Genomic DNA, 21,923 nt, shown 5'->3' on the forward strand with positions numbered 1-21,923 from the left:
TCGCAATTAACACGCTGCATATACATGCTTGAGCTGTGCCGCTGTACGTCCCTGGTCACGTGAGGGGAGTACCGTACGCCACGACGTCCTCTCGTTCTGCGATGCGCTCTTTTCACAAGAAAATATGATTTTTCAAAGGCGTGCAGAACGGAGCATCGCGCTCGCTCTGTAGGTGACGTACACTCATCGTCCTTTCGCAGGTTCTCCTTTTATACGTTGAAAAAGGCTCTGCGCCGAAGAACGAAAAAAATAAAATTGGGGGGCCACCTTAGTGCTGCTTTAATGGTACGACCTTTATAGTGTAAAACTGTCACAAAATTCTTGAGGGAGGGGGGGGGGGGGGTGCGATTCGGCGTGGACACCGCATCGATAATTTCAGTTACACGTACATCGATGAGGATGCGGATTTACAATGTTATTGACCATGACACAGGGAACGCAAAACCCTGTCGCACTGTACATCCCTTATATGCGATACCGACACAAGGTATTCTGCCATTTCATCAGTCAACAACAAGATTTAAGGTTTGATGAGCTACCGAATCGTAACAGCCTCTGGATTATTTTTTGAGCACGGTCCTACTGCTATGCTATTGAAAAAAGAATTGTGAATATAATATCATTAGGGCTAGGAATTGCATACAAATGCATGTCTTTTGTGGGTACAGTATCTGCATGCAAGTCTAGTGTGGAGTACACAGCACTTGTTTAGGAAGCCATGAAGATAGTTTTTATGCATCATGTAACTGAATATTTCTGTCATTTTTAAAAATGCATCATATTTCTAAGTATACGAACACGCATACGACAACAAAAAATTCAGTTTGCTATTTGCCTGCGAACATCTAAACAAACAGACAAGGCAACAGAGGGAGCAACGCTACAACACTGATCACAAGTCATAGCCAACGTAACTCTCACCTGAACTCTTTCACCTCGTACTAAATTACACCGTCCATCAGTGATGGGCAGTACTTGAAGTACCAAGTACTCAAGTAGTACTTTAAGTACATTTTAAATCATGTACTTTGTACCATACTTCAAGTACTTTTTTCCGAGTACTTTCCCATCGAGTACTCAAGTACCCAAACATAGACTCCAGACAAAAAATCACAATAATGTATCAAAGATGCACCCTACTAAAAGCGCTAAAATGACAACAAGAAGACTAAAACACACAGATAGGGCTATCTCTGAATGCAATCAATAATCATAATCAATAATCATTGGCAATCAATAATCATTTTACATGACATTATATGTGTGATTGCATTAGATGATGAACACTCTGAACGACACACATGCTTTCATTTTTCATTTTACGTTTTTTTTTAATTGGTCACATGGATTACATTGCTGCAGATCACAATCTTATAAAAATGAAGGCTTACATTGTACTTCATCCTTTTTTACTTTCTTCATATTCTTTTTCTAAACATGTTGTATTTCAAAAAGCAGCAAGGAATGCCCAGAAATATATAATCTCTGTTGGCTTGTACTTTTTTTCTTTTGAAATTTCCTAGCCTGTTATAGAAGATCAGTACCGGAACACTACACTAGGCGGGTGATCTTGGATCAGTCCGGGTACAATACTATTTTGCATAATCACAGCACAGCTCACTGATAACCTCTCTACATGTAACAGCAAATTATGACATATGGTTAAGTTCATATTCACGGGTTAGTACTTAGCCTAGGACGTTATGGCTACAAAGCATTTGTCAAAAATACTCTCTAAAGTTTTGCCAAAAAAAAGCCAAAAAAGACACAGATACTAAACAGTGAAATGCAAAGTCATACACATTAAATTGGCTATGTACTTGATGAGTACACGAAGTACTTTGCCCAGTACTTTGTACTTTACCTGAAGTACATTTGGAATTGGGTACTTTGTACTGTACTTGAAGTACTAATGATGCCAGGTACTTGGTACTTTACTTCAAGTATAATTTTGAGGCACTTTGCCCATCACTTCCGTCCATCGTGGGCGCTCAACGGTTTTGTAAAGAAGGGCACCTCAAGCATTGATCACTGTTTTTTTTTATAGACGCTCCTCGTTTCAAAGATATAGTTTTCCTTCCTTTCCTTATTTTGCCTTCCAAGACCGAATTACGTAAGGATGTTAGTGTGAGTTTATGCCGTGAGCTCCGGTGTGGGCAAATGGAGCGTTTAGGCCTTACGCGCACGAATAATGGCGATAATGCGCATATTGCATTTTTCTGCTTTACGATGCCTACAGCAACCAAATAACACGCAGTTCGAGTGATCCTAAGCTCATGTATACTGAGGATTGAATGGCAAGGTGTCGAAAGCAGGATATTGTTCAGATAGCGCCTCGGTTGCTTGGTAACGGGTGACGAGCCACCATGACAACCTTGCCGTAAGTAATCGGTTCAGGCCGGTGCAAAAAGTTGGAACTAGAGCAACGAGACACCTCTGAACAGCAGAAAAGAAAACGAAGACAACCGTCACCACTCAGCGGCAAAGTCTTTTTTTGTCCCATTATTTGCTTTGAATTGAGGAGTCACCCTTCTTTTGAAGTCCTTTAGTTGTCCTATAGGCTGCGGTTACTAAATGTGCTCACATAGATGCCGACATATTGCGAGAGAAATCGACGCCGCAAGTTGGCTCCTGTGCCGAATCTGAATCCACTTGTGTAGCAAATAGGTGCAAAGCCTACAGCGCGAAACGGACGAATTCCTCTGGTATTTTTATTGTAGCATATAGTGCAGCGTGCTGGTGTAGGCTGGGTGTAGCAAAATCGTGTCGGTGCGGCTTACACCAGCCGAACATGATAGGCGGTGGGAGTGTCGACAGTTTATCGTCGAACAGCTAGAGACACTTGAACGATTCCGCTGTACCCATCATTGTCGACCGCTCGGAAGTTCGGAATGCCAGTGAAAGGAGGATGGCAGTGGCGGAGGAGGAAGGAGGCGGAAATAAGCGCCGTGTTCCGGACCGCACCGCCGATATTCAAATATTACCTTACAGGAACTATTTTTGTTGTTTGTAGAGCATACGTGGATCCATATTTACGCAGTTGTATTACATATAGTACATGTATAGTGCATATGTACATAGTACATTATATTACATGTATTACATAAGTGCTTGCATATTTCGGCAGCTTGTAGAGCATTTTTTTTCCTAGCCCTAACAATTATAAATAATTAAAAACCCAACTGTTTGGTAGCTCATGCTAAAAGCAATAACACTACCTAGATTAGAGGGTTTTTATTGCTTTTAGTATATGGTATTATATAACTAGAATGACAAATGGTAATTCCATATGAGTTGCAGGAAAAAAAACTTTGCAGGGAAATTATTATATATTGCCACAAGCTGCTGACGAACTTGAATTGAATTAATTGATTACAATATACCTTCGCAGTGCATAACAGAGTGCATCTTTAGTTATCGCACTGTGCATGAGTTCCATAGTTCCGCGTATCAGTTTCAAATAGTTGACATGCCACTACATTAAACGAGACAAAGTTTTCATGGGGTACGGCTGTAAATACAGTTGCATAGCTGTAGCTGCATAATTTCTTCGAGGTGATGTCCACCTAGCCGTAGAACACAACTACAAAAACAATATTTAAGCTGTTTCATAGCTTTTTGCATAAAAAATGTGTAAATTATAAAAGTAAACACCCTGTATGTATGGCAGTTGGTTTTTTTCGATTCGTTAATGTAATGTGGGTGCGAAAATAGATCCAGTAAGGTATCGTACAGATCAGTCAAGTTTGCGCTTACACGCTTTACTGTTGCTTTGTCAGCCACCAATGTGGTCTCATGAAACCAATGCGTTTAGTCGCTAGTTAGTCTGTATGTCGCTCCGCAATGAAATAGGAATTACATTGCAAGTGTTGCGTGGTTTGGCGGGTAATAGGGAAGTTTAAATGTCACTTTTGACACTGGACATCGTAGAGCTATTCATAGACCGGTGAACGAGAATCCCGTGTTGTAGACGACATACACGCAACAGGCATATTACTTACTTGTTTCGTTTTCCTTTCCACCACTCCGAACTGTTACATAGCAGTTCTGCGCGTGATAATGAAGCAGTTCGACGGTAACACTTGAATGCTCTGCAAGAAGAAATAGTACAAAACAGTGTTTATAGTTCTGTACAGAAGCTGAAACACTTTTAAGTAGCTTTTAGAGGATGAGTTTGCAGGCACCTGAGCTGTACATCCAATTACTCGTCGAGGGGGTTCAGCAAAAGCGGTGTTCCATAACGATGCTAGGTTCTCTCCACCATAATACCTATCATAGTACTAATTTCACTAGTAGCACCATTTCAGTAGCACTACAGAGCCTCGGCACCGGCTGTGCTACCTGGGGTTTTTCTAGGGTTTCCCACCCATTTTCCAGGCGAGTGTCGTCACGGCTTCTTTAACTGAATTATACAACTCGGTGCTGTAAGGCTTGTGTCGTGTTTGTCCCTTTGTGTTTCTTACCCTCAACTTTTACTACGGCACAGTTTCCACATAACTCAGTCCAGGACACACACCAATCTCCCATTCGTCCCATTCCTTCCTGCTGTCCCGTCTGTGTCCACGTCTGCACGCCCTTCATAGCCGCAATTGTTTCGCGGCACTAACACAGAATGAAAAAAAAAAAAAACAGTACAACGATGTCGGTACAACTTCTGTAACGTGAATCCCTGCGTCAGCTCTCTGTGGTCCAGTGAAGAAACAGCCAATGATATCATAATTAATCATTAAATTTATGTTGCTGTTGTTCAGTGAGGACGCATTAAAGTTTGCGCACAAAGTATTCATTTCAGTGTGATGAGTGGTCTGCGCTTTGGTGTCCTTCAAATGGTGCGAAGTTGTCAGAGACTGAAACGCCACCGCATTATCCCCGCAATATTATGATTTGGACAGACGTGCCATTCTTCTTTGGTTGACACTGGTGCTGCGGTACCTCGTTGCATCTCTTGATTTGTGCAATCAGTACAGATCGTGACTCACTCAGTACACATTAGTCACATCGTGACACAGTGACTACTCGTCTCGCCGGCCCCAAAATGAGTAGTGTGTCCAGCTAACCTATTTTGCCAGTCGCAGTATGCATTGCCGAACTGAAAATTAAAAACATCCGTTCTCTGGCTGAGTACGTAGCTCTTGTTTTCACTCGTTACTTGTTGTTACGACGTAATTATCGTTTGGGACTTTCTGTGAGACACTTCGCAATCATCACTGTGCCCGCCACGAGATCCTGCTATCGACTGTGCCGACCTTCAACGTTCTTGCACCACCTCCTGCGTTGCCGAAAATCTGCCGAATCGTCTACACACCGCGTACCAAATCCTCCCGTGTGCACATTTTTTCGTAGTTTTCTTGTGAGTGCGAGACGTTGAGCAGCGCTCGAGAGCGAACACATCGCAATATTAATTACGATGATTGCGATATTTGAGACGAAACAGAGACAGTGAACTGTTTTACGTCCCTTTTAGCGCTTTTAGCCACATCAATGATTCATCAACAGGACCAAAAGGTAATTTTAAATGGCAATATTAACAATGAGATGTTATTCTTGTGAGCTTGTAGGAAAGTTGAAGTCACGCAGGTAAAATTCAGAAGATAAACATGTCTATACAGATTTGCAAACAAACCGAGCGAAGGGTATCGGCGCCACCGTTGGATTAGCGCTGTTAGCTGTGTGATATCGATGTTCACAAGATTATCAGTGAAATTACTTCAGATACCTTTATCTAGGGCACAGACAAGACGTTCACATGTCCTTTGCTGGACAGCAGGTGTCTTAAGTTCGGCAACAAATATCCGAAGCATCGTGGTTCTAGCTTTGAAATAACAGACGACGGAAATGAGTTTTCACGGTTTACAATTACACCCACGTTGTGTTGGGCAGACAAAAAAAAAACAGTAACTTATTAAGATGATTTAACCATGGGACCTCGTCCGTGAAATCTTACAATCTTCCGGTAGCTCGAATCATGCAAGTGAATAGGACACCTCCATGTCTGTCGTGTTCTAGCTAACATACAAACACTTCATGTCATCAAACGAATGTCGATGGGCTAACATATGGTCTATTTTGCACAGTATTGCACATCAGTAAAATTGCAGAAAGGTTCTACATGGAGAAATTACAGCAGGGCCAGAGTGACCGACTGCCGCATAATTAGGAAGTAATCCGTGTCACGCACGTCCGTGGCGCGTGTGTCAGAGAACCGCAGTGCCGCCTGGTTAGTCCAACAGGCCTATACCCTATACTGATCAGGAAGTATAGCTAAAATGTATGTTGAAATGTTATCCTTCTCACCATGTGCCTTTTTTGCGGGTGACTAAGGAGACCAGGCATCCCATGAGAATACAGGTTCTTGTAAAATACTTCGAACATATTTCTACCACTTGATATGAAAACACACGACATGCAAAATATTTATTTCTGGAAGCGCGTATTTCCTGAAAGAATACAAGAGTACACACGTAAAGACTTCGCGCATCGGGGGGATCTCTTCCAGCTGCTTCTGCCGCGTTGTGACATCGGATCTACTGGTCTCTTTCATTTGGCACCGAGCTCTGCGACGGGTCGACTCGTCTCCTCGAGACGCGGGACAGGCGACGCCAGAAACAGCCGCAAAAAATAATAACAGTTTCGTGACTTTAACGGTGCGAGAAAATTGTGATCATCAGCGATGCCACAGTGGTCGGACTCTGGAATAATTTGGACGTACTCTGGAATCTCATCACACGGCACACCTTACTTAACGACCCTCGCGGTACACGGCGTTCCCACCCGCAACCTCTGGATCTGGCGGCGAGCCCGTTACCAACTGAGCCACAGAGCTATGTCTGAAAAAAAGAGCACATATTGGGTTGAAGACGTGACGGCGCAGGCTGGCTGGACACGTACTTTTGCGCGAATATGTATCCCAGGCGTTATAGTCGTTATTTCTACTCCTCCTCAACCCTTCGGGCCATAGTTTAAACGAACCTTCGTATCGCATCGTCGTCGGTTTCCATTTAATGCCGAAACGCATGAAGTCTTTCTACGACGATTTCCCGACGCGCACACGCTCGGCGTGCGTGTAACCTGTGCAAAACCAGATTTTCAACACGCGCGGAGCACGTACAGAGAAATCTGTCGACTACAGGTATTCGCTCGCGTCGTCGCTATCATCGTGCCGTTCGCTTCTATACTTCACTTCACTACTACAGTCTAGATAACACACAAGGCATCTACATTCTTTCGTTTGGCGTCACGCACCTGGCCCTATTGTGACTGTTGGCGATAGATAGATATGACATTGTCGCGAAGTCAAGTCACGACAGGCAGGAGACAGAGGCAACAACCACTTTACTGCGTGAGTGCCGGATCTCAACTAACGAATAATCGCACGAATAGTCAGCACGAGCAGGGCAGAGACAGGGCTCGTCGTTGTCAGCAGGTGCCGCTACAAGGGCCCCCCGCCTAGACCGGAGGTTGACGAAGGCAAGGCCGGAAGACGTGGCGGAAGTCGGGAAGGCCGCGCACGGCTGGGTCGTCACCGCAGATTCCCGGATGGGTACGAAGCGGGAAAGGTGTGAATTTGCGGGGAGTCTGGAGCCCAATGGACGCACCGCGGAGCTGGAGGGCAGCTTGCGGGGGTAACGGGCGAGGGGACAGGAGCCGAGGGGTCGGTGCTGGAGAAGTGTCCAGGAATGCCGGCTTGACGCGGTCTATGGATACGACCTCGAGACGACCCGGAAATTTGAGGGTAAGGGTCTTGTCTTGCCTCGAGTGCACCAGGAAGGGGCCGTCGTAAGGAGGCTGGAGTGGACGGCGGATGGCGTCGTGGCGAAGGAAGACATGGGTGGCGGTGGAAGGTTCTGGGTGCACGAATACCGGACGAGAAGATGAATGGCGTGGGACTGGCGAGCGAAACTCAGCCACATGTTCTTCGAGGCGTGTGGCGAAGTGAAGAGGGTCGGGTGCGGGCTGGGCTAGAGTCGCTGCGTCGAAGAACTGCCCTGGGAGACGCAAGGCAGACCCGAAGACCAGGGTGGATGGTGCAACGCCATAGTCTACCTTGGAGGTTGCACGAATGCCAAGGAGCGTTAAAGGCAAGCGCTCGACCCAATGGGTCGGGTCTTCAGCGGCACGTAAAGCGGTCTTGAGCGTGCGATGGAACCGCTCGACCAGTCCGTTGGCGCTTGAGTGGTAGGCCGTGGTGAAGTGATGGCGAGCGCCAAGGAATCTGCAGACGTCGGCGAAGAGGCGGGACGTGAATTGGCGTCCGCGATCGGTCGTAATAACGGCGGGAGCTCCAAAACGCGCCACCCAGGAGGACAGGAACGCGAGAGCGGTTGTCTCAGCCGTGATATCCTTGATAGGTACCGCTTCAGGCCACCGGGTGTACCTGTCAATGCAGGTGAAGAGGTAGGCGTAGCCGGCAGACGGAGGAAGAGGACCCACCAGATCTAAGTGCACATGGCGGAAGCGGGCATCAGGGGTGGGATAGGGCATCGACGGGGATGTCGTATGGCGCTGGATCTTGGAACGCTGACAGGCCCAACAATTCCGAGCCCACTGGCGAATGTCCCGATTCATGGACGGCCAGACGAAGCGGGTGCCAATGAGTCTCTGCGTCGACTTGATGCCGGGGTGATGCAGAGAGTGGTAGCGGTTGAAGACGTGGCGACGGAAGTCGTGGGGAACCAGAGGACGTAGAGTAGCCGTAGAGGTGTCGCATAACAAGAGCGAAGAAGAGAAAAGCTCATTCATTGCAAGTGTATGGCAGCCCGACCTGTGCTTTACGTTACTGGAAGCGTGTTGAGGCCTTCTCTGTTATCTAAAACGTGTTGGCCAAGCCCCAGCTTAGATTGTCGCGGCACAGCACCTGCTGATATGGACTGTTCTGGCACGTCACATGTGGACCACATCGGCACACCTGAAGCGCGTCATTCTTGCGTCAGATCTTCATATTCTGCTTCTTCACTTAGACGGCAGTGCAACATTCTCAGGTGCTCGCCAACGTTTATGGTACAGCAGGCTGTCTTAACATGCTTGTTGTAGACCTCGCGGAGGGGTCTCCGGACTTATCACGTATATAAAGAAGTCACGAACGGAGACTAGCCAACGCTTTGGCATGCTTGTGAAAGTTCAGAAAAATGAAGAGACATACAAAAATAATGAGATAGGCACTTGCCGCGAACGTCTGAACACAAAACTTGCGCAAATACATTGTTGCCGTCTGTGTGGCGCGCATGCGAACACGACATTTGAACCCCAGCGAAACCGCATCAAACATTGACCGACCTTTTTGCTATTGCTATCCTAAAGTTATCCAGCAATGCCAAACATGTGAAAAACAGCACTGACCACAAAAGAACGTTTGCTTCCCCTTTGTTTTCCCGCCTTACCGTGCCCTTTCCGTAGGTTTACACTTTCAGGAGAGATATTTATGTTGACATTCATATCGATAAAATATCGAAACATCGTGCTGGAAATAGTGATATAATTCATACAAATATCGATATCGTTCCATCTCTATTGTGATGGCAAGGTAGATGGCGAGAAGTGCCCTTGCGAATGTTCCGTAATGGCTGCTTTGATGTCACATTCGCTTCGAGAAAAACTCCACTATAGCATCCACTTGCCATTTAGGGTGTTGTTGAAGTACTGCTCCAACTGTGGTGTTCGAAGCGCCGGCCATGATGGCTGTAGCGGAATCGGGCTTCAGCTGCATCAAGGGAATAATATAGCAGAGCCTGTTCTTAATCTGAGTGAAAACGGCGGATTCGATCTTTCGAGGGTAAAATACGAGTATATTGAAGATGTCAGTTGTAGCGGCATCGGGATTCAGGTGCACCGAGACACATGGGAGACATGGGAACACATGGCAGCACAGGAGAGCCTATTCGTGAACTCAATCATCCCTCATCAAAGAGGCAGGGGATGAAGAAATCGATCTCTAGGGTAAAAGGACATTGAGAGGTCTGAAAACTTGTGCGCATCCATTCAATAGAATGACGATACAAGCTCATTAAACAGTTAAATTATTGAAGCTGGCACATGTTTGATGGTGGAGGGAAATTCTGGATAGTGACGACCTTGTCCTTCAAATAGTGGATCCCGTGTCTGTCGTTGCCATGCCCAAGGAAATCTACTTCCGAGACGGTGAACTGAAACATTGCGTTGTTTATCAGAAGTACATGGGCCCCGAGACATTCCTAATAGCAAGTGGAGGTGTTATGGACGTTTTTTTTCCCCTGGGGCGCTTGACACAAAGCTGTCATCTAGATATTCAGACACCAAGATAGGAAAAAAATTCGAGACTCCCGAGAACCTGGCCCAGGAGCCATTGTCGTGCTGTGGCTGCGTTACGCAAGGTAAATGTGTTGTAGAGGAACTCATGTAGACCGAATGACATGACGATGGCTGTTTTAGAAATATCAACGAAGCAACATGTATATATGATGGTATGCTAGGACTAGAGCCATTTTCGAGAAAAACGTGGTCCCGTGGAGGACTACTGCGAAGTCGCGGATGCACTGTCGATGATGGGCACGCCAGTAAAAGTGTACCGTGACCATAATGGCAGTCATCATTGTCGTTAGGGAATGAAGCGTATGCAGAGATTCGTAGATAAGTGCGTACGTGTGTCGCTGTCACAAGTGTTCCGCCACACGGGAAGTGACACATTTGAAAATAAGTAGGTTGAAAATAAGGTTGTAGTTTCGGCATTTTCTTTCAAGCTAATTCGGGGCTGTTTATTGGCATTTATATGGTTCAATAAAAATCGAATTCTCTCTGCAGCTAAACTGCGCTCCGAAAATAAATCCCCGAATGCGGGCATCTATGAAACTCATTATTGTTCCACCAAGCCAGATTCATCACGGGGCAACATTAACTGATAGTCTCATGATCTCCGCTGTTGATATCATGCCTGGCAATGGAAGTACTAGAGAAGAATGAGAACATCTGAGACATCATGAACATTATGACGTTTGCAGTTCCGCATGAGAGATGCAGATATTAGCCTCATGCATGACTTTGCTAGACCCTTGCGAAATGTACCACGGCCGATATCCTACTACCTGTTGCGACGATATTATGGATAACAATATTTCAACTTACGACATCCCTGGAAGATGGAAAGGAAAACACGCACTCTAGTAGGAAGAATCACACCCGACGTCACTCCGTTTGGTTACGGCGTCCTCACTGGCACGTCCACGCGAGTGCGAAAAGCCACGATACCTTCTGACGTAGGGTGTTCCGCGTGCGGATACTGGGTGTAACTTCAAATAGCCATGGTGGTTCGCAAGCCCCTTAGCGTGTCAACCGTCTATACATCATCATTCAACCACTGTGGCGCTCTGCAGGGCCGGCATCTGGAGGCTCGGCAGGGCCGCGCGCATCCTCCGCCATTCGATTCATAACCATCAAACCGACAACGTCAACAGAGACCAGTTGTCATATTTCCTACAGCTGTCTCTCGCATCGTAGTGTTTTGGGAGCTGCTTTGCTCCCAGGTGCACTTTTTTCGGTGTTGCTGGTATGATTACAATGATACGTAAATGTACTAAGTACCACGTTATCGATCCACTACAGACAAGGCTGCACCGTTGTAGTATCTTGACGTCTTCACTCCAGACACACCAGCGATATCCAAAAGGTTAACGCAGATTTAGTACTGCACAAGTCGAAACATGCAGCTACAGCAAAACAGGGCTGCTGCCCAGAACGAAGATAGATGACGAAGTGTTCACGCGATGCACGCGCAACTGACCAGCTCGGCGAAGCGCCAACAAAACAAACACCACATTTCCTTCCCCTTAACAACGAAGTACAACCCGTACATAATAGGAGAAAATACTATAAGTGGGCACCTCGCACTTTCAGTCTAAGTATTGTTATGACCTGCACAAAAAATGAGTTATTTCTAAACCACCCAAACACTAAAGCTTTCACTGGTAGCACACTTCATTTCTTTTTCTTTTTTTCTTTTACCACACAACACTTCTATGTACTTTGGAAACGTTCTGGTGGATGTCGCACACGTGTAGGGTACCTTCGAACCTGAGCCCCATTGATGACTGAAGGTGACCCAACAGGCTCCTCTGTCAGTGCCGCTGCTGCCCTGGCAGGTGCTGACCAGTGGCTGATGGGACGAAGTACATTCCTGTGCGTCATTCTCCGATGTCAAAAGCTCCGGGACTGATGACACTGACACCCCCCCGCTGACCGTCAAAGTTCTGCGTCGCAGGTGATCCTGGTGTCTCTTCCAGACGAATGGTCCCCTATCTGTACTGATGTGTACGCGGTATGTAACAGGTCCTGTCTTCTCCAGCACAGTTGCTGGTAACCAACGTGGTCCATTCCGGAAATTCCTTACATACACATGCTCTCCAGTAGCAAAGAAACGTTCCTGTGAACGTCTTCCCAGCATTTGCGTGAATAGCTTTCGTCGGACGACGTCTTCAGTTGACGGTTTGAGGCAATCTAACCGCGTTCGAAGATTTCTGTTCAACAAAAGCTGCGCAGGTGACTGCTGCGTCGTGGCGTGTGCTGTGTTCCTGTAGCTTAGTAGGAAACTAGCCAGTCGAATGTCGGCCGGTCGATGCATGTCTTTGCGCAATGCTTCATTTACAGTGCGCACAAACCTCTCCGCCAAACCGTTGCTCGACGGATGATAAGGAGCACACCTGACGTGCTTCACCCCATTCATTTTGAGGAATGCCTCAAACTCTAGGGAGCAAAACTGGGGGCCATTATCCGTGACTATCGTTTCTGGCATCCCGAATCTTGCGAACAGTTCACGCACGTTTCGTATTGTCGCCTCTGAAGTTGTGGACTTCATCTCGAACACTTCGGGCCACTTCGAATGGGCATCTACCGCAACCAGGTAGTTAGTTCGTTGAAATGACCCCAGAAAATCTAGGTGGATGCGTTGCCACGGCTTCGTCGGCGAAGCCCAGGGGTGCACTGGCGCGACGGTGCTGACGCTCCGTTGTTGTTGGCAGTCTTCACAAGAAGATACCAAGTCTTCGATATCGCAGTCTACCGATGGCCACCATACATAACTTCGTGCTGTCTCTTTCATTCGAACTACGCCAGGATGCCCTTCGTGTGTTTCCTGGAGTACTTCTTTCTTCAGTTTGTGAGGAACCACTACTCGTGCCCCCCACATAAGACAACCCCTGAAGTATGTCAGCTCCAGCTTCCTCACATAGTATGGTTTGAGGTCATCATCAGTGGCCTTGCGTGGCCAACCTTTCAGGACGTAGTGTGTAACCCGTGCTAATACGTCGTCACGAGCTGTCTCTCGAGCTATATCTGAGCTCTGTACGGGAAAAGTATCCAAGCGAATGGAATAAAATTCGCTCACAACATCCGTCACCTTGCTTCCATCATTCTTCACTGGAAGGCGGGACAGACAGTGTGCTTCGTATTTCTGCTCTCCTGCTCGGTAGCTGAGCGTGTAAGTGTAGGCAGATAACGTTATTGCCCACATCTGTAGACGTACCGCTGCAATGGGCGGAATCCCTGTCTTTGGACCAAAGATCGTCACTAGTGGTTTGTGGTCCGTGACCAGACAAAAGCTTCTCCCGTAAATGTAGCAGTGAAAACGCTTCACTGCAAAGACTAAAGCCAATGCTTCGCACTCAATTTGGCTATAGTTCTTCTCGCTTTCTGTCAGAGTTCTTGAAGCATACGCTATTGGCTTCCCAGTCCCATCACTATCTACGTGCGCTAATACTGCTCCAACGCCGTACGGTGAGGCGTCAGCAGACACTTGAAGCGGCAAACTAGGATCGTAGTGCTGAAGCACCGGCGCAGACGCCATAGCCTTCTTGAGGGCCTCGAATGCGCGTTGAGATTCTGATGACCACGTCCACTTTACTTTCTCGCTGAGAAGTCTATTTAATGGGTACGCAATCGAAGACAGCTTAGACAGGAACTTGGCATAGTAGGTGATCATGCCCAAAAATGAGCGAAGTTGCTTCCTGTCACTGGGAGCTGGCGCTTCAAGAATCGCTTGCACCTTCTCTGGTGCCGTGGAAATGCCATTCATCCCGATTACATGTCCTAGGAACTGCAGTTCTGACTTCAAAAATTCGCACTTCTCTTTCTTGACACGCACTCCTCTTGAGCTCAAACATTTCAACACGCTTTCTAAATTCTCCATGTGTTCGGCTTCTGTCCGTCCGGTTACCAGAATATCATCTAGGTAGCAAACCACTCCATCTAAGCCCTTCAACATGGTGTCCATGATGCGTTGAAATAACGCCGGGGCCGAAGCAACTCCGAACGGCAGGCGATTGACTTCAAACAGTCCTTTGTGCGTATTCACGGTTAAATACTTCCTGGACGCTGCGCTCATCAGTACCTGTAGGTATGCTCGACTTAAGTCAATCTTTGAAAACAGTTTTCCTCCAGCCAGAGCACTGAGCATTTCGTCTACCTTTGGTAACGGGTAGTTTTTCACACTCAGGTATGGATTCAACGTGACTTTGTAGTCGCCACACAGGCGTACTGATCCGTCTTTTTTTTACAACAGGAACAATGGGAGTGGCGTACTCACTGTTGGTAACTGTTGTCCATACACCCATTTCTACCAGCTTGCCAATTTCTTGTTCAACTGCTGGCCTTAATGCCAACGGAAGGCTACGTGCTTTGACGAAACGTGGGGTTGCTCCCTCCTTGAGGACCAGTGTAGCCTCTACGTCCGAAATTTGGCCCAGTGCCTCCGAAAAAACGTCTTCAAACTTGTCCAGTAAATGAACGACGCTTTCTTTCCCACCAACACGGACGGTGTTCAAACTTTGCCAGTCCAGCTGAATACTTCGCAACCATTCTCTTCCAATGAGAGGAGTACCATTTTGTTTCAATACGTACAAAGAAAGGTCGTCTTCACAACCATTGTGACTAACTTTAACTTTCGCGACTCCGCAAGGCTTTACCGCTTCTCCTGTGTACGTCCTTAGAGTCAGTGACGTAGGCAGTAATGCCTTCCTTGAAAATAATGACCTATAGTCATTCAACGAGATTACCGACACGGCTGCTCCCGTATCTAGTTCCATGCGCAATGGAATGTTTTCGACTACCATAGTGAAAATGATGGGACGTTCACCAACTCGAGTACCGAGTGTTTTCAGCACCTCACTCGAGTGTTGTTCTGACGCCATGCGTTGCAACGTACGCCTCGCTCGCCCTTTCAGTCTCGAGTTCATGTCCGACTTCCTGCCCTACAGGCAAACCGAAGCTATGTGCCCTGTCCTTTTGCACTTGAAACAAGTCGCGCTCTGGAAAGAACATTTCTTGGAGGGGTGCTTATCGGACCCACACCGATGACATTTCGCTTCAAAAACTTTCTTCTCAACACTGATGTTCTGAAGGGTGCTATCAGGTTGATACTTCACATCACATTTCTTTGAGTGACATTCTGCCGCATTCCTTGTAGCTCTTTCCAACGACATCGCCTTCTCAACCGCCGTTTTAAACGAAATCGTTTCAGGTTCCGTGAACAACGACTTCTGAATGTCGAGTCGTAAAAGGCCTGTTACAAATCTGTCTCTCAGCATCTCATCGAGAACAGTTCCGAAATTACATGTCTCTGCCAATCTCTTGAGTTCGGCTACGAAGTCCGCAATGGGCTCGCTGTCATGCTGAGCTCTGCTGTGAAACTTTGCACGTTCTGCAATTACGGATGGTGTCGGCGAAAGATGATCGCGAAGCAACTTTATCAGGTCGTCTAGCGACTTTGTTGCAGGCAATTCAGGAGACGCCAAATTTTTCAAAAGCTTGAATGTCTTGCCTCCTATGCTCAGAAAAGCATCGACGCGATCGCTCTCTGGGATGCGATTAACGCGCAAAAACGACTTCAGTCGCTCTTCATAGGAAGGCCAATCTGACGCAGACTCATCAAAGGGTTCTACTTGCCCAATTAGAGCCATGCTTCTTTGCTGGACGCTGCTGTCTGTCGCCTCCGTAGATGTCGCCGCTGCCCTCTCGTCGCCGGCACTCATCCCGTCCTCGTCGCCAACATGTAGTATCTTGACGTCTTCACTCCAGACACACCAGCGATATCCAAAAGGTTAACGCAGCTTTATTTCTGCACAAGTCGAAACATGCGGCTACAGCAAAACAGGGCTGCTGCCCAGAACGAAGATAGATGACGAAGTGTTCACGCGATGCACGCGCAACTGACCAGCTCGGCGAAGCGCCAACAAAACAACCACCACAACCGTTGTACGCCGAAAGTAGCAGCGTGACTCTGTACTGCGCGCAAAATGCGGAGCACCACGTGATACTTCCCATGATGCAATACCCGTAGAAATCTGTCGAGCGCTACCTATTCGGATGAAATCGGAGCGCACCGAGACGTTTACAAGGCTTCTCCAAGCGAACCGAGCCGACTGAATCCCCCCCTCCGAAGCGAACGGGGTCGAGTTCCACCAACGTGCTCACATGAGGAAACCCAGTTCGCCATCTCAGTTTGGTCAGCTCTATGCGATCCCGCATAAATGGGGCCAGTGAGTGTCATAAGCGACTTTAAACTTGGACTGGGGCACACCGACTGTCAATAGTAATCGGAAAAGAGGTATGCGCATCGGTTTTCCTACTTTTTCTGCATTTTGTTCGTTTCTTCTCTGCGTAACCTTCTTGGCATATTCGTCGACATTCGTTTTTTTTTTCACTACGGTACACAATGTTCCGCTTCAGAAGCAGAAAGTCACAGACTCTCACCAGAAGCTTTACCAGAGAGTGATTTTATTTTTTTATCTTTTGTTGACTCTACCATGTGTGGAGAACTCACCTCGAGTGAAGTACATTATGGAAGATGCGTTATAGACTAATCCCTCCTTCTCGATCCTGCAAAGGCAAAGACCATGCAGTCGGTACACTCCAGAGGTTACTGATGTTTGCACATAAAATACCTCTTTCTAACGCGACCGCATTCCCCTGTGAGAATGATAAGGAGAGACACTTGCTATGTTGCGAGAGAAAATACTACAAGTGGCAATTACATTTGCAATGTAACAAAGGAAAACCTTAATCAACGAAAAATACTGCTTTTCTTCTCTTTTTCATTTTTTTTTTTCTAGCGTTTGTACCCAGTGAATTGTCCACTCTGGGGAACTTGAAACAAGCAATCAGGATAAAATATAAAATGTTGAATGCATTCGAGTTTGATATCAATTTCATTACTCAAATACTTACATGTGTATTCTCGGAGACAGTCAGCCTGAAGAACAACTGTCAGAGTCCACAGCCTCTTCTACACTTTCATCCAGAATATAACTGGTATTGCAATTTTCTAAAAGTGGTCTTTATTGCCACCCTACTATTGAAAATTTTTCTGGTGGACCACTAGAACCCGTCAGACATTTTTGATGGGTCATAGTGGACCACAAAGCTCGGCCTGATGGTGCGTGGTGGACCACTAAGCTCGGCATGATGACGTGTGATGGTGCACTAAGCTCGGCCTGATGGTGCCTGACGGTGTGTGGTAAGCTCGGCCTGGTGGTGCGTGGTGGACCACTACACTACTTCTGATGGCGTTAGGTTGACCATCAGACTACCATTGGTGTGCCTTTATATCCTTGGTGTGCAGACCTTGATATGCCTGCTGGACAACCGCATTCACCCTGATGATCCGTGGTGGTGCCTGTTGGGCCGCTACACAGTTGGTGTCATAGATTTCAAACGCGTGTTTCAAACTGAGCTTACAATGTGTTTTAATAATTAGTAAAAAAATAAAATCATGCAGAGCTGAATGTAAAGGAAAAAAAACGTAACGAATACCAATGTTAGTAACGTCATTAACATCCATTTATGGTAACATCGTACTAATTCTCCAAAATTAGTACGATGTTACTATAAATTGATGGTAAAGACGTTACTATAACATCATGTTATGTATCCCTTACGTTTTTGTCGTTTTTGTCTGGGACAAAGTCTAATTCCCCAAAATTAGAGACCGTCTGCGACACCAGTAACAGCAGTCTACCAACATTGTGCGTTTGCTTTCATGGCTTTCATGTTCTGGGCTGTTCTGCGTTGTGCTCTGGTACTTCTACTTTTGCGTGCGAAGATATTCGCGTATGTGAAATTTTTCGCTTAGAGAGCGTTTAGTTATACCGATCAGCCACATCAAGGATTTTGTCGCCCCAAGTGACATTACGGACTTCACCGGCAACGCCGACGTGCCGATACACGATGTTTTTTGGAGTGGTGATGACAAAACATGTGGCGGCTAACACGAGGCGGCCGTTATATACATTGCAGGTCAGGAAATCTGTATGAAGTGACCACCGCGAAGTTGAGCTTTTGTCATTCCGTACGTTGGAACTGTTTTGCTGCCACTCGCTACTGCTTTCGACCACGTTAAGTTGTAATTTGGTAACAAAGAGAAATGCCGTCAGGGCATGCCACCATCTGAAACTGTCTAGAATACCAGACGTGAAATCCACTACCGAAATCATAAATTGTGAATGCAAACTTACGGTCTAAAAGTGACGATGTTCAGAGCAGCGTATCACAAGGTACGTTGCCAGCTTCACGTAGTTTTGATGAAAATTTTAGTGAGTTAGTTAGTCTTAACAGAGCAGACGCGCTCGAACACGAAGGAGCGACCCCGGTTTCACCAACGCCGTTTAACATTGGAACCGAGATGAAGCATTGCTAAAACTTGCTGAATTCGTTTTTGCAAAACGTTACTTGGTGACTTGATAAACGTTTCAGTAACAATAACTGCCTTCAGTGATGCACGGTTAAGCGTTAAATTCAAGGAACCGTTGATCTCGATTCAAATGTGAATCGGCGTTGTTGGAACGGGGCCTATAGGACCCGGCGTCTGTTCTAGCGGTGCAAGAATTAGGCTGTGCTTATTCGGGATGCTGAACATTTCGATTTTTAACTGCTGTGGGATATCGGGTTACCCCGGCGAGCTGTATCCGCTAGTAGCACATTAGTGGCAATTGTGAAAAAATGCTGCACTGCTGGCAATGGCAAGTATGACACAATTAATGTAGTGGATGGCTAAATTACAGATACAGAACGTGAAGCCAGAAAGGGCGCAGAGAAAAAGCGTGTGAGGAAAACTTACCGGCCACCTTCTGCTGATCATGACCAAGAAAAAAAAAAGACTGGAGGTGCAATTATTATACACTGTGAATGTGTTATTTATATGTAGCGTGCCTGTAATTTGTCATGGGCTGTCAAGTGTTGCTACAGTGTACTGGTAGCTCCCTAGCGTCATTTTACTCCATAGATTTTTGCTATGTCCAGTGCGCAGTTGGATGTGCGGGACAATAATAAGCACAGACTGGCTTGTGTACTGTGCTGTATTGTTGTCAACATCGCATGCAACAAGACAACTCAGCTACTATTTGACGTGCTTCCAGGAATGAATTCCAACTCTACTTGAAAAATATTTTCAAAATAACATATTTTCAAACAAATTTAGTAGTCTTTAATGCATACTTTATAAACTTGTTTTCCTAGTATTTTACCCTATTCCCTTGTTGATTCAGTTGCTTAAATTTTATGCTTATTCTGAGTTCTGTCCGAGTCTGCGTGCAGTAGACACAGCAGCATTGCGACATGTAGCTGCATCTTGTTGCATGACTTGCATTAAATGGCTCCCTAATATGTATCATATGATATTGCGATGCCATTTACATGTCATTTCTAATGTTACATCTTATCTTATGCAGCAAAAGATGAAAAAGAGAAATAAAGCACGCCGGGACCAAGAGCTGGAGTTTTTAGAGGATCTGAGCTGTGACGACGATGATCTCACGGAAAAGAGGTTACTTGATGAGCGGGACAAGCACACTGAGAGACAAGACACTTAACAAGACGCTTCAGAAAGCACTTTGTGCTAAGATCCTAAATATTGGTAGGTTGCGCTGTGTAGCTAGCGGTACAGCGACTGTGCATTAGAGCTTATATTTACTGGAACACTTCCTTGTTTTAGATGGCAGTCAGCTGCATTGTCACTGCTTCAGTCCAGAACAAAGTATGTTGCTACATAATATGCTTTGTAACCACGCGTTACCAATGTTTTTGATTGCTCTGCATGTTTCACCCATCTATATTGGCTACGAAAAAGCAGTCTGGAACTAAACGGTATGCTTTCAGGTGTAAACCTCAGTCAGGAAACAGCACACCCAGGAGAGCTTAGGGAGTGATCATTCATCACAGCTTGTTTGCATCTACAGAAAGCTTACTTTGTAAACATCGTGTCTTTTGCTTGCAGTCTCAGCAGTTCACAGTGCATCCAACGTGAGCAGCAGATTTATTTTGGAAACCGCAGAAGACAACAGTAATGCAATGCAAGGTAGGTCCCCAGACAACCATCAACGTCCCCAGGACATCCAAGTTTGGTCATACCGTCCAGATCCATGATGGATGTCCACTGGACATCCCCTGGATGTCTTAAGATATTCATAAATATTCTGGATTCATTCAGTGCTGACGTTGAAATGATGTATATTATCGGACGTGTTGTGATACAGCCAATTAGGCTAACAGCTTGCAGAACAACGAATGTATGATGCACTCTGGTCGCAACTGATAACTACGTGCGTAAAATTACATAGCGCAACATTTTGATGCAGGATCTTATCAGCTGTATTTTGATTGGCAACCTGCGAGTAATATTACACCAGTTTCATTTACTCAACAGCTCCATAAAATAACGTGCATAGAATTGCGACAGTACCAACCGTAATGCGGGCTCGATTCCCTTGGATCAAAAAGCAAGAAACGTTGCCCGCCGTTCACTGCTGAGTGTCGTCTGCTGCATTAACTTGCACCGCCGCGCCTAGCCAGAAAGCGCCATGAGCATCGACAATGGCGCACGTCATCATCATCATCCGCTCGCCACTGTGACCGTTTACGTTCCGTTGTGCAGTTTTAAATTTCAAGGTGAGCCTATGAAATGTGCAGTGACGCCGAAAGTTAAGGGTAGAAGATATGTGTACATGAAGGAGCGTCGGGCTGCAGAAAAAAACTCTTTACGATTTCGGCTAACGCTCTGAGTACGCAATGCGATCAACACGAGTGTCGTGCTTCTTGATCCCAGGATCAAGATGAGGTGGATGAGGTCTTTAGTAAACATGTTGATTGAAAGTGATGAGAATTGTGAGTCCTCAGTAGTTCCTCCAATCATGCTGAACAGTTTGAAACAAAAAGTAGTCAACGTGATTTCCAAGACAGAAGAGAACCGAGCCCGGTTGTACATGGTTCGTTCACGAGCGATGTAATGAAGTAAGTAATGATGTAAGTGATGTAAAGCATACTGCTATCAGTGCCGTCATATCGAATGACATCGTTCATGCCCGTGAAATGTTGAACAAGGGAGGCATCCGCCTTTTTTGTACAACTTATAAATTTCATAATAGGTCCAAAAAAGGCAGCGCCTCAGATTTTCAACAAATCAGGGGCGAGAACCCTGTCATTCGGGATTGTGGTTGGCTGGGAGCAGGCTATCAGGTAAGATCGTTTTTAAGAACAAAAAAATCTTCATCAAAAGCTGCACAAGTGTGCCTAGAAGGAAATAAGACTACCAAGAGGTATCAAACACAAAATGAAACTTAACAGTGTCAACCCTGTGTTCTTTTCTACTGTGTTTTTTGTGAAATTTTGTATGTAGTGTATTGTTACGTATGCGACATCTTCTGAACTTGTGAACTTCTGTCACATTTACAGGGTGTAATTCTTTTAGTTTAACTTATGCCTACTGTTTGCTGTGTTCTACAGTTCGCGAAAAAAGTTAACGGAACACGCGAGCTGCATACTTTTTGTCTGGTGCGGCACCCGAGCGGTCTTCGGAAGTGGTAGAGTTCTTTGCTGAAAGAGGCGTGGATAAGTGTGCTGCTCGCAACTCGCTGCGGTAATTTCCGTATTGCTTCTCGTGAACGTGCCCACGAAACCCGTTGGATTTCACTGTA

The 21,923-nt window shown here is 46.1% G+C and overlaps 2 protein-coding genes across 2 annotated transcripts; both read right to left on the reverse strand.

Moving 5' to 3' along the window:
* Nucleotides 1-10,013: 10,013 nt before the first annotated feature.
* LOC135390481 (uncharacterized protein K02A2.6-like) lies at nt 10,014-15,071 on the reverse strand. Its single transcript, XM_064620187.1, has 3 exons — nt 15,015-15,071; nt 12,032-14,425; nt 10,014-10,139 (listed from the first exon to the last, which is right to left on the reverse strand). Exons 1-3 carry the CDS (start codon nt 15,069-15,071, stop codon nt 10,014-10,016), a joined length of 2,577 nt encoding a protein of 858 aa, XP_064476257.1.
* Nucleotides 15,072-15,209: 138 nt separating this feature from the next.
* LOC135390492 (uncharacterized) lies at nt 15,210-15,989 on the reverse strand. The gene has a single exon (XM_064620196.1). It carries the CDS (start codon nt 15,987-15,989, stop codon nt 15,210-15,212), a length of 780 nt encoding a protein of 259 aa, XP_064476266.1.
* Nucleotides 15,990-21,923: the final 5,934 nt, after the last annotated feature.

The sequence above is a fragment of the Ornithodoros turicata genome, chromosome 1 (assembly GCF_037126465.1).
Source record: "Ornithodoros turicata isolate Travis chromosome 1, ASM3712646v1, whole genome shotgun sequence".
Lineage (NCBI taxonomy): Eukaryota > Metazoa > Arthropoda > Arachnida > Ixodida > Argasidae > Ornithodoros > Ornithodoros turicata.

Coding starts and splice junctions, on each gene's coding strand:
- LOC135390481 (XM_064620187.1), bottom strand. CDS start 15,071: ATGGTAGTCGAAAACATTCCATTGCGCATGGAACTAGATACGGGAGCA. Junction 14,426..15,014: donor ATACGGGAGCAGCCGTGTCG/GTAATCTCGTTG, acceptor CCGTTACCAAAG/GTAGACGAAATGCTCAGTGC. Junction 10,140..12,031: donor AATGGGGCTCAGGTTCGAAG/GTACCCTACACG, acceptor GCAATGTTTCAG/TTCACCGTCTCGGAAGTAGA.
- LOC135390492 (XM_064620196.1), bottom strand. CDS start 15,989: ATGAGTGCCGGCGACGAGAGGGCAGCGGCGACATCTACGGAGGCGACA.